General features: G+C 34.0%; 1 protein-coding gene across 1 annotated transcript; it reads left to right on the forward strand.

Moving 5' to 3' along the window:
* Positions 1-343: 343 nt before the first annotated feature.
* Positions 344-22,812, forward strand: LOC120623492. Its single transcript, XM_039889530.1, has 24 exons — positions 344-746; positions 1,963-2,133; positions 2,796-3,055; positions 4,106-4,278; positions 5,130-5,223; positions 5,963-6,196; positions 7,297-7,555; positions 7,852-8,018; positions 8,802-8,925; positions 10,743-10,809; positions 11,634-11,909; positions 12,641-12,686; positions 12,781-12,824; positions 12,998-13,081; positions 13,673-14,160; positions 14,232-14,532; positions 14,807-15,690; positions 16,127-16,149; positions 16,875-18,381; positions 18,975-19,112; positions 19,885-20,001; positions 20,623-20,838; positions 21,506-21,614; positions 22,628-22,812. The coding sequence occupies exons 1-24, from the start codon at positions 483-485 to the stop codon at positions 22,759-22,761; spliced, it is 6,180 nt and encodes a 2,059-aa protein (XP_039745464.1). The 5' UTR covers positions 344-482; the 3' UTR covers positions 22,762-22,812.
* Positions 22,813-23,236: the final 424 nt, after the last annotated feature.

The raw sequence follows: 23,236 nt of genomic DNA on the forward strand, positions 1-23,236 counted from the left end.
CCGTATTGATAAAAGTTTAAATGTAGAGTTTGAACAAACTCATGACCAGGAGATCATATTTTACTGAAGACATTTTGATTTACTTACGCGGTTTGGGATAAATTACACTGCTTAGAATGTTTTACTTTAATTTATACTGAAGAATGGCTTAAGACATATTATGAAATTTGACATGACTATTTAACATTTAAGACAGCTTTATGCCTAAAAATCGAAATATAAAACACTATTAGGCATGTCTGTACAGTGACATACCTCTCTCTTTTTTCCCTAAAAAAAAAATAAGTGACGTTTGGTATTAGACATATGAGTTTTGACATTAAGGCATCTGTAGGGCGCCAGCGGTGTGCCGGTGACATTTACCAAAACAAAACAACAATCGTCAAACAAAACATGTGAACATCATACAATTATCGGCACCAACTATTTACAACGCCGGGGGAAAAATAGAATTTCACAAATCACCTGTTTCAATCAGAATAATGATTATTGCATTGCAGGCTTTGTTATATTTTCGGGAAACTTTGGTCACCGTGATCGAAGGATTTCTGAGGCCGTACTACCAAAAGTTAAGTTTGAAGTTCAAAGGTGATGACGATTCGGACGATGAACAGTCTGACGATCACGTGTTTGCAGAGTACGATGATGAAAAGGGAGTTGTGTTTTATCCGCCGGTATATGCGCAACGGTATGCAGCCGTCAGCGACTGTCTTATGGACGAACGATGGTCCGGGAACCTGGAGAAGGTTATCTTTAATATTATTTTTCAAGACCGTCCTGAGTACTCAACCGTGTTTGAACGAATTACTATTGAAAATCATTAACCAATCTCTGTGACTGCTAAACACTTATTTACCACTTGTATCTTATATTGCTTAGGATTCTGGATCATTTATTATCGTCTTCATCCTCAGCATATTAATGACTCTCTGCAACAGGCTGTGGAAATAAGGAACTGATTTGTTTTGCTTTGCTTTTCTGGGCACAGGCCACTTTTCATAAGATATAAGATCTTATGGCCAAAACAGATGGCTCAACTTGTTCAAAAAAGGACGGGTGGACAAAGCTAATTTCCTAACTTGGCTTGTTATAAGAGTTTCCTAAAAAAATGTATGTATGTAACGATTTGGGGCAAACATAGAAATAATAAAATTTTATATTGCATTTCATAGAATGTTTATTGAGAAAGTTTAATTTTTTAAATATGTATATGAAGCAATAGGGCATAGAAATTAGCACGCCAATAATTTTTTTTTTATTCAAATACTAATGAGAGAATGAGGGATAAACTTGCATTAAAACAGTGAGGTACAGAAGTAATTTTTGGGGTTGAGTATTTGTTGTTATAACACAATACCTAAGTATAAGTTTGAGTAATGTTAGGACTCATTTATATAATACAGCTATGTTAAGAAACAATTGATGAATTTCTTACTGATCTGTTTCTTTGGAAACACACCAATCTACTTTCATCTCTAACAAGACAAAATTTCAATTGTAAAATTGCTGATGTTGGAAAAGAGCAACTGCTGAGTTTGCCAGCTTGTACTTAGATGAATCTGCCTTCCAAACAGGTGAGAGAGTCATAGCAAATAGATAGACTCAACAATTTAAAAGTGTTATATATAAGGTCTACTGGAAATAAATGAAATTGTGGCTAGAATTTAACATAGTAGCTGTGTAACACATTTACATATATTTTACTAAGTTGTCATTAAGTAATTCATCAATTGTATCATAACCTCGCTGTAATAAATGTGTTTTAACACATTCTTTAAACTTATGCAATGGTAGGTCCAAAATTACCTTAGGAATCATATTATTAAAGTGTATACTCAATCCCACAAATGACTTCTGCATCTTTCGCAGACAATATGCAGATGTCAATAATTTATGACCATTTCTTGTAAGTCAACTGTTTATATCCAACTACATATACAAGACAGGCTATTATTGTTACAGGTCGTTGATTTTGGATACCATGATATGAGTTTCATAAAGTATCTCAAAGATGTGCCAGGCATAAAACACATTTTAGGGGTGGACATAGAAACAATACCGCTGCAATGTTCCTCTGATCTTCTAGGATGTGATAATTACATTGCAAGAAGAGAAAATCCATTGAAAGTTACTGTAAGTATATGACAAAGTATGAGACAATTTTCTCCCCAGGTAAAGGATAGAAAGTTATCTTTTTCCACAGTTTTATCAACTCAAAGAGCATTGGCACGCAATTGAAGAAGGTGGACACGTTAATTATATCCCTTGTGAGGGTCTATAATTTTTTACTCCTGCCTGCAACACCTTTGAAACATGAACAAAAATATTTGTTGTAATTATTACGGCAGGTAGTTGTAGTTAAGTTAATAGCTCTTAGAATAATTAATTCTGTTATTGTCACATCTACTGTTTACCTCCCATACTGCTGCTGCTGCCTTTTGCAGAAATTTCTTTATTCCATAGTCTTGAATTAATGTTTATTCTAGTCATAGAAGAAGAAGAAGTCACCTTTATCCAGTGGAACCCTGAGACTTGTTTGTTTTCATCTTTCCACCTTGTTGGAGTCTACCAACACTGCACTTTATTATTTAACTTCATTACACCTTGGAACTGCAGTGTTCATTAGCACTCTGTGCAAATCGCCCCCACCCATTGACACTTAGCGTTGAATAGAGCGTAAGTTGGTTCTCTCCTATACATCTTTTTGCATGCTAAGTGACTGATGAACTTAATTGGAGAATAAAGGAAACACACACAGGTGAAGAATAACAGAATTTCATTTTTAATTATTTCAGCTATTTCAAGGCAATGCTGCAGATCCAGATTATAGATTAATTGGATGTGATGCAGTTGTAGCCATAGAAATGATAGAGCATATGCTTCCACATGATTTGGAGCGACTCATCCACACAGTGTTTGGTTTCATCAAACCTTGGGTAGCCATTTTTACGACACCTAACGGGGATTTTAATGTCCTGTTCAAAGCTTTGGAGAGAAATGGCTTAAGAAGATTGGACCACATGTTTGAGTGGAGTCGTGAACACTTTCATGATTGGTAAGGATGGTTTTATTGTTATATAGTTTGTTGGTTTTATTGTTATGTAGTAATTTGCAACATCTTCAATTTGTCTTCTATATTAACCTGAGAGATAAAAGCTCTTGTTGGTATTATTTTATTTGTTCCACAAGATCCAGTATTGGCCATCCTCTTCCCCTTTTTAATTTAATATCAAGTTAGTAATGGTAGATTGTTCAACATGATTTACCCAAGATAAATATATAACATATAACATTCCAGTTATGTAATGTATAACATTGCATAACCTGAACCCCCATGATAAGCAATCTACCATTAACAAATTTGAATTGATGATGAATTTAAATTCCACCTGTATGTTAATTTCTATAGTTCTTTTTTTTATAAAATTGGCAACAAATAAATAATAAATAATGGTAAATGTTACCATTTACCATTATTTATTCAGTCAGCTGATTTTTGTAGTAGGCTTTATAACATTATTCTGTGACCCACAGGAAACGTGGGTGATACAGTGGGGCACAGCTAGACATTTCATGTTGTAAACCTGCATTATTAGAATTAGCTATAATTTTAGCATAATTTCTTCAGACAAGGTTTCAAGGTCCATTTTTTTATGATATTGAACACTCCTGTTTTCTGTGTATGACTTAATAATAATAAATGCTTTTAATTCAGGCCCAATATGACAAAAATTAAAACAAAAAATACTGTTAAGATAGAGATAAAAGAAGCAAATAAAGACTACGATAGTATAACTTAAATAAAATTAAAATTGCAAAAATACAGATAAATATATTTTAAAATTTAGAAACTAAATGAATACCAAACTACAATTACAAATTTCTAAAAATAATAATAAAATAATTCTGATAAAGTTTACAAAGTAATTAAAAAAGAATTATAGCTAGTTTCTTCTAGAAAGCCAAAAGCTATAAAGCTGTAAATTCCTTTCTTAAATAGGCTTTTAATTAAGTCTTTAAAGAAAGTGTCCATTTTATTCAAAATTTTCATTTTAGTCTGAAGACATAATTGCATATAGAAATGATTTTGTACATTATGTTACAGGTGTAGCAATATAGTTACCAGATACCCAGAATATACAGTCACATGTAGAGGAATTGGTCCTGGTCCACCTGATACAATGCATTTAGGCTGCTGCAGTCAACTTGCACTTTTTACAGCTAAAAACTACATTAAACAGCCTGATTTGGACCTTAACAGCTTAGCTTTAGTTGCAAGTAAGTTTTTAAATTTGACATTCTTCACGAATTAAGAATAACGATTTCGGAAAAAGTAAAACAAATAATGTCAGTGTATAGTCAACACATATTTGAAAATATAATGAAATATATTTTCAAATATGTGTATAATATAAAAACATTTCATAAAAACATTTCATTTCATATTCATAAAAACATTTTAAAAACTAAGAAAAAATGTGACTGCAATAATTTGAACATTAGAAAAAATAAACTTGCAGTGCAATATACTAGGTTACAAAAAGTTCATAATTCGTTTAAAGGAAATTGCATACTATAAACCAATTGACATCTTGTCTCATAAAAATTTAAAAGTTTGTATTAAAAGTAAGCTTATAGAAAACTATTATTGTATAAAGGGCTATGTAATCGATAAAAAAGCTTGGGTGTGAATTATTGCTTAACCAGTTTGCCCTTCTAATAATTTTAAAATAATTTTAAATGACAATGTGAGATGGTGATAACAAAAAAGACCTGGCTAAGTTTGTTGTGGGCTTCTTCTTAGACCAGGACCCATTTGGAACCCTCGTAGCTATAGTTTTAAGTTTACGAATATGGTTATCGCCATAATCTCACTACCGTGTACACATTTCTCATGTAATATAGGAATTCATCAAAAGTGCCATCTATGGGCCACTTGAATAAAGATGTTTTTGACTTTGACTTAAGTGCAACTAAAATTATTTTGTATTTGTAGTTAAAGGTCACCGATATTCATTTTAAATTACGTTTACTAGGAATATGCATATAATTTGTGTGATATTTATCCCTCAACGTAACGCAAAAAAATTACACAATCTTTATTTCTCAATGGATAATTTTTTCTGTAGAAAGATCGAGTCAAAATGATTTAAGTCATATACTTAGCAGTTGGGAAAGTTCATATTCAATAGTGGAAAATAATATGCTATGTGCACCACAAAGGTAAGCTTGTAGATACTCTTATATTTGGAAACTTTTTGATTATTGTGTGCAGCCATGTACATTGACCTTTAAATCCAGAATTACAAAAATACTTCCTGGTTGAATTAATTAACCATATAAAGTGGTTATTAACTTTTATATCTAAAAATCAAATAATTAAATTTAAATACTGAGTGGTTATGGCTATGACCAGCTTTTCTTCTTCACTTGTGTCGCTTCATATGCCTAGCCTGAAGCTTGATCTAACTGACCATAATAACTTGATCAACGTATTACCCCTCATTCCGGTGTCCAACCTTCTTATTGAGAGAATCATCATACAATTGATGAATTTCTTAGATTCTTAGAAACAGGTAGTTCAGCTTTCTCACAAGATAGATAATTGCAAAGCCTTATCTCGGAAGCTTAATTAATTTTTTTTTAATTTGAAATATGGCTACTTTGGCACTTTCGAAACGTCAACTCTACCTATTTGTAGTGAACCTACTAGCGGTCCCGGTGTCAGATTCTATCGAGAAGAAGCCTCAGCAATTGCTTTTTCCAACATCAATATATTACAATTCTTTTTATCTTGCGGAAGATGAGAGCGGCAAGGTTCCAAGCAACCTTGAAATTTGAAAAACTTAAGAAATTAATCAATTGTATAGTATCTTCTCAGTAGAATCCGCCACTGAACCGGTGTCAGAGACAGAATTAGCTTTTCTCATAAAGGAAACAAGAATTTTGAATTTTTGAATAGTGTCGAATCTTATCCCGAACTGTACGACGAGTCTTCCTGCATGACAATTGTCATAGCGTCTGCCCCGTTGTCCCTGGAGTCCATGGAATACCAGGACAAGATATTGCAGTGTAACTTAGATTCGGAGATTGGCAAGAGCTTTCTTATGTTCGATGAAGAAGTGTATTTTAAAATTGTGGTGCCGCGTCCGGAGAAGTACTTTAGAGTTTATGAGTTTGAAGATGTGACAAGCAGGTTTATTGATTCAGAAATTATACGTATATAAGTAATGTTATTAATTCACAAAATATTTGCAGTAGGTACCTACTACGTTGCACACATTACAATTCGATAGGTTTTAATTGAAATATTGGAGCCAATTCTGTTCTCTAAAGTAAACTTAATTGACTATAAATACTGTTATTTTTAAACTCTTCCATTCGACCATTGAAAAATAGACCTCACTACTTGTAGACCTAGTCAATTTAGTTCATTTTAATTGATTTTGTACAACAGAATTCGGATAATTATATGTTCAGATTAAATTGAACCTTAAGTTATCTGTCTGTCATTAGTGCATCTCATACCAAAATTATGTTTTTCTAGGGTTCCAAACCCGAATGGGTGCCAACGGGACCCTATTACAAAGCCTTCGCAGCCAATCCGTCCGTCTGTCTGTCCGTCTCTCTGTCTGTCATTTGTATCTCATGAACCGTTGAAATTTTTAAAGGAATGTGTATTTCTATTGCCGCTACATCATCATTTATTAAAAATTAAAACTAGAAAAAATTAAGGCCCTTTTGCAGGAAACGAATTTTTTGGTGATTTTTGCTCTTTTTGATCCTTACAATGTTAATACTGTTTGCTATTGGTAGTGGAACCCTTCGTGTGCAAGCCCAACTTGCACATCGATTTTATTAGTTAAATTCTGTTATCCTATCCACCGGTCGACGTAGTTATATTTACGCGTTTTTAAGTCTTTTATATGTTTAATATTGAAATAATACATACAAGTTACAAGTAGAAAGCATTACAATAGTATTAAAGAATGTGAGAAAATGTATGTAGTTATTTATAATAATATTTCGAAATAAGCTTTAGCTAGTTAGTAACATTAATAATAACATATTAGTTGTATCTAATAATCGATGATACTTAGAGATATACTATTAAGATTATACTATTAATTTATTTCATATCATTGTCTATAATTAATTATTCGTAATACTTAATTATTGATAAATTCCATGAATTACTATGCAACTCCATAATCCGTAATTGAATTCTAGTTATCATTTTGGACGTATTTGTAAAAATATGAAATAATCTAAATAGATATGTACCATTAATTACAGGTTAAATTGTTCAACATTTCAAGTGAAGAAGTTTTCTAAAACAACTCAAGGTTTAATGGAAAAAAACAAAATGGAAGCGTTTGCGCACACGCGCGAGGTGGTTAACGAAATCCGGCATTTAACAAAAATGCTCAACTTTAACAAAGAGCACATAGCTCCAGATTTTGAGGGAACATGGTGTAATATTAACTGGGGTGTGAATGCTCCTTACTGGAACCAATATTACGGGGTTGTGAGAGAATATAGCTATCCATTTGAGGTAAGCGATTTCAAGGTTCCACGCTGTAACACAACATTATCAGCTATTCGTTATGCAGCTTTTTCGCCTTCATACGGCGAGGTGTTTAGTTTCTATATTTACTTTATTCTGTACAATTATCACTTAGCTAGAGAATGTTTAGCGAATAAAAAAAAACCGAACCCAGTTCAAATTCAAAGCACTAAAAAGAAGTATTCTTAAAAATAACAGTATTTTTTTTTGTCTGTGGTATATAATTCAAATGTGTGTGTGTGTCTCCATATATTTGTTGCCTAATTTATACAATTAACTTGCAGGTTAAGACCGACGAAACTCGAATTTTAGACCTAATAACAAAAGAAGTGAGTAGACTCATAGACACAGATTACGAACACATCGCATCGGAAATGCATAAAATAGAAATACCCATTGACCAGTTGATGGGAGCGGTCAAACATATTACTACGGATGTAGACAAAGTGAAGTAAGTTTTCTATTTATTTTTATATACTACAAGTTAGCCTTTGACGGCAATATCGCCTGAGGGCCTAGTGTGAGAACGTTAACTTATTCGATCGCCTTAAGGTAGTTACAATATGGAATCGAAAAAGCGACATCTAGTGGCAATACTGTTACCAAGTTTTGTTAATAGATGGCGCTCTTCTGATTCCGTACAAGACCTAGTTAACTTTCAGACAACCTGGTGGTTAGTGATGATGCACTCTAGTATGGTAGCGGGATAATCTGCTTGTGGAATGGCAGTTATATTAAACGTACGTAGAAACCGATTAGAGGTATATCCTCTAATCGGTTTCTACGTATGTAATGTACCGACATGCTAAATCGCCTAGCGGCACGCCTTTGTGGGTAAGGTTAACTAGCCATGCACGAAGCCTCCAGCCAGAAAAATGATGAAGATGAAGGAATATTTACAAAGAGAGTTCTAAATCTAAGTTATTCTATATGGCAGCAAACGGGAAAACAGATATACTCTTTTCTAGTTTATAATATGAAAATTAAGCTTAGTTTGCTATACTCTGCGAATAACAGGAGAATCTGTATGGTGTAATTTAAAATTTCTTCAATCCTCATACTCCACACCAAACAGATCTTCGGCAATGTACCCTCTACGTATACGTAATCGCCCTGCGGAGCATCCTTAGGAGATGTTGACTTTACAATGAATATTTTTTAAGTCCTGTCCAATATCTAGTTTAAAATATTAGTGTTTTGAGATAACCAGTATAACATCCGTACTCTCTTTCAGAGAGCTTCTTGAATGGAATGGCTACGATGTCGTAAATGATCTTGTGATCCATTCGCGTCTAATAGTGGAAAACAATTCGGACATCTCGAAGGATGACGACTGGCAAGATGACACCATATCTGACGTAAACAATATATTTGAAATTGTTTAGTTATCATTAAATAGCAGCATGTGGAGGGTTTTCTACTACGCTTTGTCAAACTTAGGTTGATAACCTTGGCATCTCAGGCCCATGGAGTTGAAAATGTACAGATAGTGTCGTATTTCATTGATGGATATCGTTTAAAATAGATATACTACGACAATACACACATCGCCATCTAGCGCAGTTTGTTATGGGATAATATTTTTATGAATAATATACATAAATATTTATAATATACAGATAAACACTGAAAAATATTAATTTTCATCACAAAAACATCCAGCTGTGGAGATCGAATCCACGGCCTTGGACTCAGAGAGTAGGGTCGCTGTCCACTGCGCCAATCGGCCGTCCACTTCACTTAGTATTGCCGCAACAAAACAACCACATAATATCAAATCGGTGTGAAAACGAAATGAATTTTAATGACGAAATGACCAAATAAAAATACGCATCAGTATAAATCTTCATTGTTATAGATCTTTTAGTCATCATATTAATAAATTACTTATTTAATAGAAAAAAATGGGTTTGTTATATATTTCAACTGTCGATTCCGAATTCAATGACAATAATAATAGATTAGTTATCATAGTGTCATACCTTATAATAGTTAACAAATGTAACGTTCATTTCCTCCATGTTAAGTGATAATTTGTACTAAGGTTAAGCTTAATTTATGTTTAAGACACAAGTAGCGTTAGCTCAATTTCATGAGCCAGCAGTGGACCGATTGACGTCAAGCAGTGGACGTCAATCGGTTGATGATGGTGATGACAAGTTTGCCATTTACTGCGATCTCATCTGGTGGTAAGAGATGATGCAGTCTAAGATGGTAGTGTTTAACCTGTTAGGCTGTATGGTAGCCATACCCCTTACCGGTTTCTACGCAATAAATCTACGATGGCCGGCAGCAAAGACTGTCTCGTTGGTAATTTTCGAGGAGTAAAGAGGTTTGTTCTGTATTTATGTTCTGTTTCGTAAAGTAAAGCGATATTTTTTTTTAACACTAAACTCATGTAGATGTGTGCAACCTGTTGATTAAATGATATTTTTTTACATTCATAAACTCATGTTTCATTTACGTATTTAAAAAATAGCAACCCATATTGTGAAACGTAGCTTTTGTTAATTATTATCATTACCGATGTAGCAGCTGCCAAGTAAAAATAGCATAGACAATTTGGTACCATTAAGTAAAAATTATGCGACAAAATCGACTATAATAATGCGATTACACAAGTTAATGGGTAATAACTCCTTGGAAAACTTAAATCATTAAACTTTTTTACAACCTAACAAAAATAATAGTCAACGCAATCATTAAAGAACGGGCAAAAAATTGAAGAAATCTCTTCATTTATTTATGTGAAGCTGGTTTCAAACAATAGTGTCTGGAATGACCATTTATGATATATACCATACCACGCGGTTGAATATGGGCGTAGCCGCGAGCATAGCTAGTAAAAATAAAATAAGCGAACATCTCGAAGAGCCAACTTTATCCGGCCAAGAAAGTTCGTTCGAACTGTAAGTAGCAAGTGTAGATATCAATGAGTCGTAAGACCTATTACTTAAGATAAATCAAGCTCTAAATACTTTTCTATGTACTAAAGACTAGAGGATTCACTCAAAAAGATGGTATAAATAAATACATTAATTAACGCTATAATTAATTGTCAACCTCGTGACACCAATTGGACTTGTCGGACTATAAGAATACTTTGTATATTAGGTATAACTCAATTAATTTATCAGTGAAGTATCTATAGTAAAATTACTATAAACTTTTGCAGTGGGACACAACGGAAGCACGATCAACTTCATTTTCAGACGGTAGTACGATCATTTCGGATTACTATGGTTTGCAATTTTTATTTTCATAAGTTTTTAATTTTAATGTTGAGTACCTACTATCAGGCTAGGCCTTATTCCTAATTCTTAACCCCACCTATCAGCCGCCCTACATACCGACTATTAAAATCGCATTGAGAACTAGGGGTGCGCTTTTAAACACGAAGATTTGGAATCCAACGGGCGACAGATTCCTCATAACCTTCGACCTAATGTCCTTCTCAAGTCCTCGTACTAGTCATATTCCACCGCCTGTGCCGACGTCTGCTCGATAAGAGTCCACGTCATCTTCTCCACCGCTCCCGCGCCACCTTCTGCGCTCTCACACACTCGCATAAGTAAACTAAGACCATGGTTAGCAGCGTTAGGTCTTACAAAACCATAGCATCGTGGACGAAGAGACGGAGAATTCAAGCAACTCTTTAATCTGTGATGCGTACTCCCGGTAATGTTTGATTAGATTTAGCCATCTTCTTCCTGCCTCATACTCCAATTGATCAAAAAGTGCGCAAACTCCAACTGGATACTCTATATCTAAATGAAGTAAAAAGATTACTTTTTCCTTGTGATGAAATCTGTGTTTGTTTCATTGAGATGGACCATGAATACGTTTTGCTTCATCTACCAAAGTCTACCAATCTGCACTGGGCTATATCTATGGACTATACCTATGGCCTACGAGGAGAACCGTGTCATTTAGTGGACTCTGAGAGGAGACCCGTGTCATGTAGTAGGCTGGTGATGGGTTGATGATGTTGATTAGACAGCTGGAATTTTGGACACCTATGTTGTTGGAGTAAATACTTAAGAATTTGAAGCGTGAGGAAGTTTAGGAATTAATTATGCCGCAGGCTTCCGTCTTCGTCGGGCTATTGATCAAAAAGTGCGCAAACTTCGGTCAATACTTACCGTTGATAAAGATATCACTATCGAGCTCGACCGAGTTGTATGTAGGCTGATGAAGCTAGCCCTTTGCACGAGTAAAGGACGACAAAACCCACCGCCCATGAGTTGGATGCAGTGCAAGTTGTATGACCTGCTTAGTCTCACTGAAAGGGCTATTGAGAGACGGAGACTGCAAAGATTCCCTTTTAAAGCTATCGAATACCGTAAGAATTTCATAATATTAACTTTATTTTGAATTTAAATAAAAAAAACTATTATTAACAATTTAAAAATAAAAACGATTTCTAGCCACACTATGCAAGACAGGGTATGCACAGGTACCTATGTAGCTACGTACCTACTAATCGGGCATGAAATAAAAAAAGACGAAAAAAATGGAAAAAACTACTTATACGGTTTATAAAAACTTATGGGTAGGCTTTTTTAACTCGTACAATACCTACCCTTAAGTTTTTTACAACTCGCACTGGAGATTTTTTCTATTCTATATCATCAGCACGCTTAGTGCATTCCCTGTATAGACGCCACTGAGCATTGTAAATTTTGTATCAAGAATTTTCAGTACCATCCCATACCGGAGTTATTAAATTGGCGGTGTCAACTACAATCCCCCGTGCCTCGGCAAGCACATAAAGCCGTCGGTCCCTGTTATTATCACATGTGCGTGTCGCTAAAGCCCACCAACCGCATTGGGGCCACTTGATCGGTCTATGCTCTAAGCGGTCTTTTCCTGTGAGAGGCTACGCCTGTGTAACGAAAAGGTACTGTACCGTATGTACAGTAGTACTGTATGTTTGAGCTAGCGAGTCGCTCGCCCGAACATACAGTTTGTGTAGGTAAACTACATGAGCTTTCTATAACTGTACCCACAATTGAATTGTTTTCCTATTATTCTATGCCAGAAACTTTTTCATTTAAGACAGCAATGTTTCAGATATAGATAGTTCTGGTCTCGACGAAATAAAGGTAGATCCTTTATGGTAAGTAATAATCTTTGTGAATATTTTTATACTTTTTTTAACGGACTGAGTTTTATTTCGTCGTTCGTTTAATTAAGCCACTTTTTATTTTCAGCGAACAAATTGTGTCAAAGTATCAAAACTTAGACTTAACGCCAGGTATGGTTTTGTAGTTTTGTGCTTATATTTTAAAATGTGTCTGTCTATTTTGCTCTGTGGGATTTATATGGAATTCAATTCTTATAATTTACCGGCATTAAACTTATACCGCTTTACTAAGTAAAGTAAGTAAAGAGCCCGAAATAACACTTACTAACTAATTTTATTTCTAGATCTGGATTTAAATGGCGACTCACAAATATATGATTCTGAATTTTATGACTATAATATTAGCATTACCAGTAATGAATTTAAAGGTACGTACTTTTGGTATTACAATGGCATATTAATATTGCAGGTAACTAAAATATTCTCTATATTTTTGATAAATCAATATCTTTGACAAAAGTAAAGACGTCAAATTCAAACCTAGTTTCGCGGATTAATCTTGAAAAGCAACAGTTTAAACCCCACAGGGGTAAAAATAACTTTCTTAGCAGATGCACCTCATCGTTAACGTATGACTGTCCACTGCTAGTTTAAAGGCATCTCCCAACGGGAGGTTTTGTCTATTATCACCACGCTGAGTAAATAGGTTAGTGATCGCAGCAGATGGTTCTAGTTGATCAGAGGACGCAGCTGCCCGTTCTCCTTTATAACATTTTTTATACAATGATCGTATAGTAAAGCACAAATTTAAAAATAATAATATATTCCCATAGTCGCATTGTAATATATTCCCTTAGTCGCAAACTATATTCTGATCACTACTTGGCTACGTGCAGTCTTTTGGGCGGTTGTCTGTCAGTTAGTCTGGACAAAGCTTATTTTAGTTATAGATAACAAGTTTTCTTTTTGGGTTTTATCAGTACATATACTGGAATTTATTATTAAAAATTGATTTTTAGAGTGTGACAATAATTTGCAAGAAGAAAGAAAGAAGTTAAAAGAAGTAAATGAAGGTTATACAACAGAGTTAGAAAGAACAGGCTGCATTGGCAATTGTAACCTGGAGCTAGTCCCATATCATAATTGTAGAAGTAAAGCTGTCGTAATTAGTTCTGGGGAAAGCAGCTGTAGCTCATCTAACGGTTCTGGAAAAAAACAAATTAAATTAGAAGACAATAATGAAATTTTATTACATAAGAAATATAAAAGAATGGGTTCTGAAGCAGTTGGGGTGCAAAAACGATTCCTCAAAAAACGAAGCATGGGTTCCTTTAAAAGTAACATATATAAAACTAGTAGAACGAAGATGATTAAAAAAGTTTCTAGCAGGAGACCGAGCTATCTCAACCTTCTGAAATATGATTCTATTGAATATAGCAAATACCAATTAAAAGAACGTAAAATGCCGAAGGAACATCACATGTTACAATCTACTACATCAAGACCGGTAAAAAGACAAACCTTATTTGTAACAAATAAAAAATTAATTAAGTTCAGACGATAACATTTTGTTTTCAGATTCCTGCCAGCTTGATCGAACTCTGTAATTCGCAATCAAATAAAAACTTGGAAAAAATCACTTCAACTAATTCTAATAGCAATACAAGTAAACTAAATAACGATATCGCAGCTACTGAAGAATGTATGTTTATTGGAATAGTAACAGAAGAAGGCGAGGAAACTATACCTATGCGACGACATATCGGAATATCTCCTGAAATAGATTTAAACATTTTAGAAAATGAAGTATTATTAGCATCTGTCATAAACTTATCTCAAGATAATGAAAATGACCAATCTCAGCCAATATTTATATATGGTAAGAAAAACCTTACTATACATAATTTGTATATAATTTTAACAATTACATTTACTGAGATAGCTGATGAATATTTTTTTATGAATATAATACACATAAATACTTATAATATACAGATAAACACCCAGAAAACTGAAAAACATTCATGTTCATCACACAAACATTGTCCAGCTGTGGGAATTGAACCCACGACCTTGGACTAAGAAAGCAGGGTCGCTGCCCACTGCGCCACTCGGCCTTAAATACTTAGCCTTAACTAAAATCTATTTTTTAGATTTAGATGAACCTTGTACGTCAAAAGGAATCCGTCACCTAAGTACAGACGTTCAGTGTGGTCCAGACAGACAGTTGAATATTGCTTCCCCCATGTACTCGCAAACAAATTCACATACCAACATGCCTAAGTTATTTACAAGGGGAATAAAAATTAAAGAATCCATTGATTATGATGAAAAAACAAATAAGAATACTTACAATTATGGTACATGTACAGAAATATGTGATAGTACTATAACAAAAGGAAGAGAAACTACAAAAATAAAAATAAAAATTAAAGATTCAATACAAGATGCCACAGTGAAAATGCCACAAGAACTTAATAATAAAATGTCTGAGTTTTCTAATTTTGAACCCCGAACGGAAGCTAAAATTCTTAGACCCGCATCTAGCAATCTTAAAATTGAAGATTCAGGTTCGGAGTTGTGTGAAAGTTTAGAGAGCTCTGCTAAATCACCGAGCAGATCCAAAAACACTAGTGATTCTCAAATTCAATCTATATGTAATGAGAAAAATGTTACAGTTAAACTTTCACAAGCAAGTAATGATAGAAAAAATTTGGTATGCGGGGGCATTTATGTACATAGTTTTAAACATAAACAAGTTTCTGAAGATGTAGTATATCTGGGTGAGTGGCAAAGAAAACAACATTTACATGAAAAGAAACGCAGTTCTCTTTTGAAAAAAACTCTATCACTGCCAAAGAAGAAAATGTTATATTCAAAAGAACATGCTGATGTTAACGAAATGAAATTTTCGAAGAAACATAAATCGTTAACAGGCTCTATTTTGACTATCAAGAAACCACAGCCTTTAAATAAACCAGCCCGAAATAATAAACTTTATTCAACAAATCCTTTGAAATCAAGTGAAAATAATACAGCGAAAAAGGTATAAATAAAAAAAATAAAAAAAAAAATATTTTTATCAAAAAAATTGATACAAATTTTCATCCCATTTCCCGGAAGAAGCTTATTGTTTATCGGAATAAAAAGTAGCCTATATGTTGACCCGAAAATTTGGTAAATGTATAGTGGTAGCTGATAGCTACAGCTATACATTTTATTTAAATCCGCTCAGTAGATTTCACTTGATGCCCGGACAGACAGGCGATAGACAGACATACAGACAGACAAAATTAAATAAAAATCTGTTTTGGACTTGGTATCGATTATAAAGCATCCCCCGGTCAAAATTTTCAAAAAATATTAAATGCACAGAAATCTTCCAGTTACAGTTTTATTATAAGTATAGATAGATATAGATTATATCTTTTAATAAATTAATTACGATTAAGCTTATTAAAACTATCTTTCAGATTGCTTCGAAAACTCTTGTAAGGTAAGAAAAAGTATACCGATATGGCTTTTTTATTACTATTAAAAAAATTAATGTTATGATTATACTCAATTAAAGGATGTCTACTGAATTATTATTAATTGCATATTATTCTTCACTAAGAAATAATTTTGTTCGTCTGATCTAAACACGCGTGAGACAGAGTTATTTATATTTTATACTTTATTACTTTACTTTACTTTATTTACAGATTGATATTTTATATATATTTCAAATAGTGTGTCGTTTTATTAATATACAAGGTACATTAAAAGACATGACCAATAGAGAAATTAAGACTTACTTTAAATCTTGGCTAATACATAACGATTGTGAGGGCACAGAGAAAATAGTAATAGTTAAATTATTTAATATAAATTAAACAAAATTACAAATTAAAATTAAGCATAGAAAATGTTATCTACACAAACACACAGACACACACACACATATGCACCATACACATACCCACGTACAAACACGTTCACACGCAACCACCTCAAAAATTTATATCATCCTTTTTGTAAATTTCTTTTTTCCCTTTATATAATTTTGCCTGTTCATTTGTCAAATGTTATCAAGATTTTAGATATAGGGAAAACACTGCCTCCTGTAACACAGTTTAAACTACCGCAAGAGACAGGGCTTAACACAAATGAAATCTATACGTTTTTTTAATCAGATAAAGATATTATATTATTGTTATTGTGCATATGAAAAAATTTCAGTTCGCATATAGCTAAGAAAATAAAAACCATAAACACTACAAAAAAATGGATGAGTGTGAGTACTAAAGAAACTCCTACAACAAAGCAAGAGGCATATCAAAAAAATAAAAACATAAAAAATTATTTACCTTGGTATTTACAAAGGAAGATTCAATGTTCAATTTTAAAAAAGAATAAAAATGAAAATAAACGTGATTATAAAGTAAATACTAAAGCTGGAAATATTGTTTCGAAAGATAAATTAATTTCACCCTTGAATGCGAAAGATTTGACGAAAATTCCTCAAAAAACATTAATGAGTAATATTAACTATATGATATTCCGAAATGAAATTCAAACGGAAGATGAGTCTAACATACAAAAACAACTTGCTACAGGAATAATTACAAATGACAGTTTTGATCGTAGTCAAAGCCCACAATCGCAGCATAGTTCCACTTGTTCTTCTCTCAATAGTGTAGCTACTGTTCGCGCGGTACCTACACGAAATAGAGTTACTTGTAACCGCAGGAATTCTACATCTTCAGAGAAAAATAGTTCTGCTGTTTTAGAAGCTGAAAATAACAATAAGAAATTTTCTCGTCGAGGCAAGAATAATAAGAAGCCAACTATATCGACTGTGCTGTGTGACAATAAAGAAAATATTCCACAATCATCTAAAAATGCAATTTCACCTAACAGAGATAACGAAACAGCTAAAACTGTATTTTTAGGAAGAACAAAAAGTATCTATATGGCCCAAGTGACTGCGGAGACGTCTTCCTTGCCATTAACATCTTGTGCTGTTTCAAAAACTGAAATACAACCATTAATCAAATCACTAAATTTAGGAAATATTTGTATTAGAGATAAACAAGCATACGAAAAACCCAGCTCATCAAAATTAGATAAGAATTCTTCTTCTTTTGTTCCTGATAACAAAATTTATAAGTTTGAAGAGGTTATAGAATCACCCTTAAAAAACAGCTTTGTTATTGATATATCTGAAACCTCAAATGAAGCTGACGATGAGTTTTTGATTAGTCAACAATCTATTCAGAGCACGGAAAGTGGTATATTATCTGCTATAAGAACTTTAATTGAGAATAAATTAAATATTCCTGACTATTCTTATGAGCATAATGATTCTGATTCGGAAACTGTAATTTTGAGTAGAGACGACAATTACGTTAGTATAAGTAATAACGACTTTTTGTCTACTATTGATACAGTAATGAAAAACCAAGTTACCAGTGAGTCAGAGGGCTGTGTAAATTACTCGCACCTTAATTGTCCTAGCACGATGAATGAGAATGACACAGTACTTAATACCGTAGATTTAAAATCACCAGGTACAGAATCCGACGCCCTATCGCTTGAATCTTTTGCCTCTTTGTCAACATCCAAGTTTTCTGAGTATTATTTAGCTGACAATGAATTAGAAAGCACATTACCACATGTTGATGCTTTAAATAATATTAGCTCTATTCAAGATATTTTTGAACGTAAGGAGCTGAATACCATACCTGTAAGTATTAATTTTGGGATCCCAACAAGCCGGAAAAAGTGGCGATCGCACTTAAAATAATTGTTGGTAGATACCCACATAAGGTGGATAGACGATATAAAACGAATTGCCGGGTGTCGTTGGATACAAGTGGCACAAAACAGTACTGTTTTGTGAATATCTTCAGGGAAGACCTATGTCCAGCAGTGCTGTAGTTGAGATGAGATCATTTATTTATAGTGTACTTGTACACCACAAAAAAAAAATGGACAGTACTAGAGATCTCTTCCAGGCAACCTTAGTACTCATTATCAAAGGTCCTAGTACCTAATAATTAAGAAAATGTAAAAACCGAACCTAGACCGACCATAAAATTTCTGAGTTTGTACCTATTTAATGACCTAGTATTTTCGCACAGTATTATAATAAACGAACGACGATACAAACGATTCACAGGGAGGCGCTAGAAGCAAGCGGCACAAGACCGTAGAATTTGTAACTCTCTACAAAATACTCATATGTCTATGTTCAGCAATGGAAGTGCATGGGTTGATATGATGATGATTATTATAATAATTAATATTTCCAGAGAACTATTATTTTAAACTTTTCAGAATGTAGGTGGACTCTTAGCCATACATGCATTCAGCGGTTTTTATGTTAACGAACCAGTAACAGGTGATCAGCCTGATTTCGTGAATTTCATTGATTCTGAAACAGGAAGTTTTGCGTATGAATCAGCAAGACAAGCTGTAAGTTATAATTGAAGCATGAAAATTTCCCGCCTTCGGTCTATCAGTCAGAATTTAGAAAAAACAGGCAGATAACTTTATTTATTCAAAGTAGACAAATGATAGTAATACTAATGTTTGCCTGTTATCGTCCCATTGCTGGGCACTGGTCTCTCACGAAAGAGAGGGATTTAGAGCCAGACTATTCCAATGCTTAGTATAGTAGAGCTTTTTAGGAAGTACGGCCATGAGGCACGCCTACGCCTTAGGTTTTAAGCCTCAGAGATAGATCAGCAGGGTGTGTTTCTAGCATGCCCTGCGACGTGTTTATAGGCGACGGTTTCCTCTTGCCACCAGGAGAGCCATCAGCTTGGGCCATAAATTTTGTGACAAAAAACATAGCCGGGCTTCAACGATTATTATTAATTTTTTCAACGATTTTGGCAAGGCTAAAATGTGCCCCGAGGTGCTGGACAACATCGATTTCATAACTTCGTGCTGGTTCTTACCGAGATTTATGTTTACAGAAAAGACCAATACTTGCCCAGGCCATCTTTATCCGTAGTTTTATATGCTTACCACTAATCAGTTTAATTCATAGGTAGTTAATTGTTACTATAGGTCGTAATTTTATTTTTATATGTATGTATACTCTTTATTAGTACTCCTAAGAAAAATAAATCATACAAGAAGTAGGATGCAATAGGCGGCCTTATTAAATCTGCGAGGCAACCTTAGGATTAGGAAAACTAAAAAGAAAACAAAAAAAAATTAACTCATTTTAATTTTTTAGACATCCGAAGAAATATTTGTGTCCGGTCGATCTTCTGACACATATGAATCATGTTATGTTGATGATGACGCCTATGTCCCCAATTGGTTATTCAATATGATCAGCCAACAGGCATCGGTAAATTATTGTTTGTTGTACTTATCAATTATCAGTTAATTATCAATTATCTATAATTGTCGATATTAAATAAATGAATTATATGGTAGCGAGCAAACGAGCATGTGTCACCGGATTTTAAATGATTACTGCCATCATCTTATAAGTTATTACCTAACATATTGTCACGCACCTAACGAATTCGTTTATCCGCTCCTTGAATAGGTAACCTAAATCGTAGGTTCATGAAAGTTAGAATGAAGGTCCGTCATTTTTCAAGTTAGATATACTACTATCCTTGAAACTTTGTATTTAGGCTTTAGGGTAAAAACAAAGAAATACGTGTTCAAACAAAGAAATTGTACAGCTTTCTATGGGGGGTGAAATTGGGGATGAAATTCTATAGGAAACTTTTTAATATATTTTTAAAGGTTTTCTGGGTCTTTCGGGTTTTGTTCCATCTATAGAATTTTATACTTTTGTGGGTACCGTTTTTCAAAGCGTTTCGTTCAATTGGTTTGAAAGTAAAAAAAGTACTGTTTGCAAATCAACAAATTTGCAACCAGTACTTTGCAGGTATATTTTCGTAGAAGCTACCCAAATCAAATAAATACAAATATCAGAAATAATCCTTAATTTTAGGCCGAAGAATCTGATGCGGAGGAGCTAAATCTTCCGCTGCCAATGGCCATAGTAGAACCAGGTTTCGATATGAATGGTAACGCTATGGAGCCAGGAATTGGCGTAACTGCTGGTGCTGGCGATGGGAGGGGCATGCACAGTGATCATTCGCAAGATAGCTCTGGTCGTGGAACTTCGCTTAGCTCAAGCGAAACCTCTTCTGGACCAGATAGCGTGGTAAACAATTTGCTAACTCATTTTTGCGTATGCACATCGAAGGATCAACTGAAAAGCGCATGATATTATCGCCTAACATTTTTTTTTATATTTAGCGTTTTTCGTTTATTTCCATATAATAGTATCATTTTGTATTTGAGAAAGTTGATAGCTTTAGTGGCTAGGATTTCGGAATTACTTTCTGGGAGCCCCAGTTTGATCTCTAAGTCTGCTTTTCCAAAAATTGTGTCAGTGGTCGATTAATGGCATAATAACTACTAAAAAAAATTCAATATAAAAAGTTATTTATATTAATATTAATACTAAACAATTTCAAACTTTGTACACATATTTCTGAATGTATTAGAATTAATAAAGGATGCTTTTTATCCCGAAATTAAGCTCAGTTCTTTTGAGAGAGGGGTAGAAGGTGTTTGACGATTTTACACCATAACGCCGTCAAATGATAACCGATTTAAATAATTACTTTTGTACTTTGGATTTGAATTTCGTGTAGACCTGATGAATGTTATTGGAGATAGAGGACACAACTCCTCAGCGGACATCAGCCAACCCGTCATTTAAGGCTTAGCTATCCTAAATACATAAAGTGCGTAGAATTACACCTTAATCGAATGCCACATGTCTTTCGAAAAAAAGCTAGTATTAAATAAACTATTAATTTCAGGCAATTTTAATAGACCCAGCTGCTTTTACGGCACAAATGGAACATGTACGTGAGCCAATGATTGGTGCACCCAGTCGGCCGGATGCATCGAGAGTGTCATACAATGGAGGTAAGAGTGTGGTATATCGTATCTATAGGAACTGCATGAGGTTATTTGCTGTATATTGTCTGGTGCAATCTGAAAATGAAATGTGCATATTTATGAAGCTCGATGTAAAATATGAATAAGACTACGTAGACTTAAAAGAAGCCTTCTAGTTTAATATGAGTTCACATATTAAAACGACATAATTAAGGCGTTTGTCGTTATTAGGTATTTACAAAATATAACTTAGAATTTTTATTTTTTTTCTGCCGCTAGCAGACCGGAACGCAGCATTGTTGCAATGCTGTGTTCCGGTCTGAAGAACGTGGTTGCCGGTGTATTTACGGGCACATGAGGCTTAATATCTACGCCTCAGATTGGTGGACACCAGTGCACGCCACTTGGTTTCCTACGAGGGTGTGCATACAGCAGTAAATTGCATAAAGCGGCAAAAATTCTCCTATACGGGTTTTATATAAATTTTTAGGGTATGCAGTGCTTTCGTACATGTATGAAGTGCACGCCTCTAGTGGCAAGACTCTACATGATGTGTTCCTTGCATGCCCTGCGAAGTGTGGCTCTGTTTATGAGCATTCAGAAGGGCTATCCGTTTGGTCCATCAATCATTAAGTATATAAAAAAAAGTTATTGAACGAGTAAATTTTGCTGACATAATGAAAGGAATTTGTCACTACGACTTATGGGAATTTGTAAGCATCGTAGATACTCGTAAGTATTAATCCTTGTTCGTCCGTGCTTAAAGAATGGAAAATATACCATTTTTCTCAAAATTGAGTCAGTAAGAATGTGCTTGATTCTCGTCACGTCTCGTTTGTTTCATTATTAGCGTATAATAAAATCGGGCTAGCAGATTCCAAGGTATTCAGTATGAATACTTTGGAATCTTCTTTAAATCTTTCGCCTAGAATTCTGTCAGAAACTCCCAATCACGGCTCTAAAGAACTCTTTAGAGTGTTAAATGGACAGTAGTTGGTTAAATGGACTAAGAAAGATGATGATGAAATTACACTTTACAGAAACTAACGGACAGAACCCGTCCAATCATCAAACTACGACACCGAGAATTTTAAATCCCGTGCAAATTGCAAGTGATGTTGACGCTGATGTCAGTTCTCTTGAAACTGATGCTGTTGATTCGGATAATTTTTGAGTAACCAAACACAGATTCGCAGGGTTTTCTATAATAGTTAGTTTTGGCTTTATTTTAGAAGACGGTAAATCTAGACTGCCTGGATTTTAATTGATGTTCAAATTAAATTATTGTATAGATACCCTCGCTTTTCATTTTCGGATAATTTAGAAGATTCTAATAGATTTTAAGTCGACGGCCGATTGGCGAAGTGAGCAACGACCCTGCTTTCTGAGTCCAAGGCTGCGGGTTCGATTCCCACAACTGGAAAATGTTTGTGTGATGAACATAAATATTTTTCAATGTCTCGGTGTTCATATATATTTATTATAAGTAGGTATTTATGTACATTATTATAGAAATAATTATCATTCATCTTAGTACCCATAATACAAGCTACGCTTACTTTGGGGCTAGATGGCGATGTGTTGTAATATATTTATTTATTATATTTATTTACAATCTACGTTAGCCTAAAGTAGATAATCTGTTCAAT

This window comes from Pararge aegeria, chromosome 4 (assembly GCF_905163445.1).
Source record: "Pararge aegeria chromosome 4, ilParAegt1.1, whole genome shotgun sequence".
Taxonomy (NCBI): domain Eukaryota; kingdom Metazoa; phylum Arthropoda; class Insecta; order Lepidoptera; family Nymphalidae; genus Pararge; species Pararge aegeria.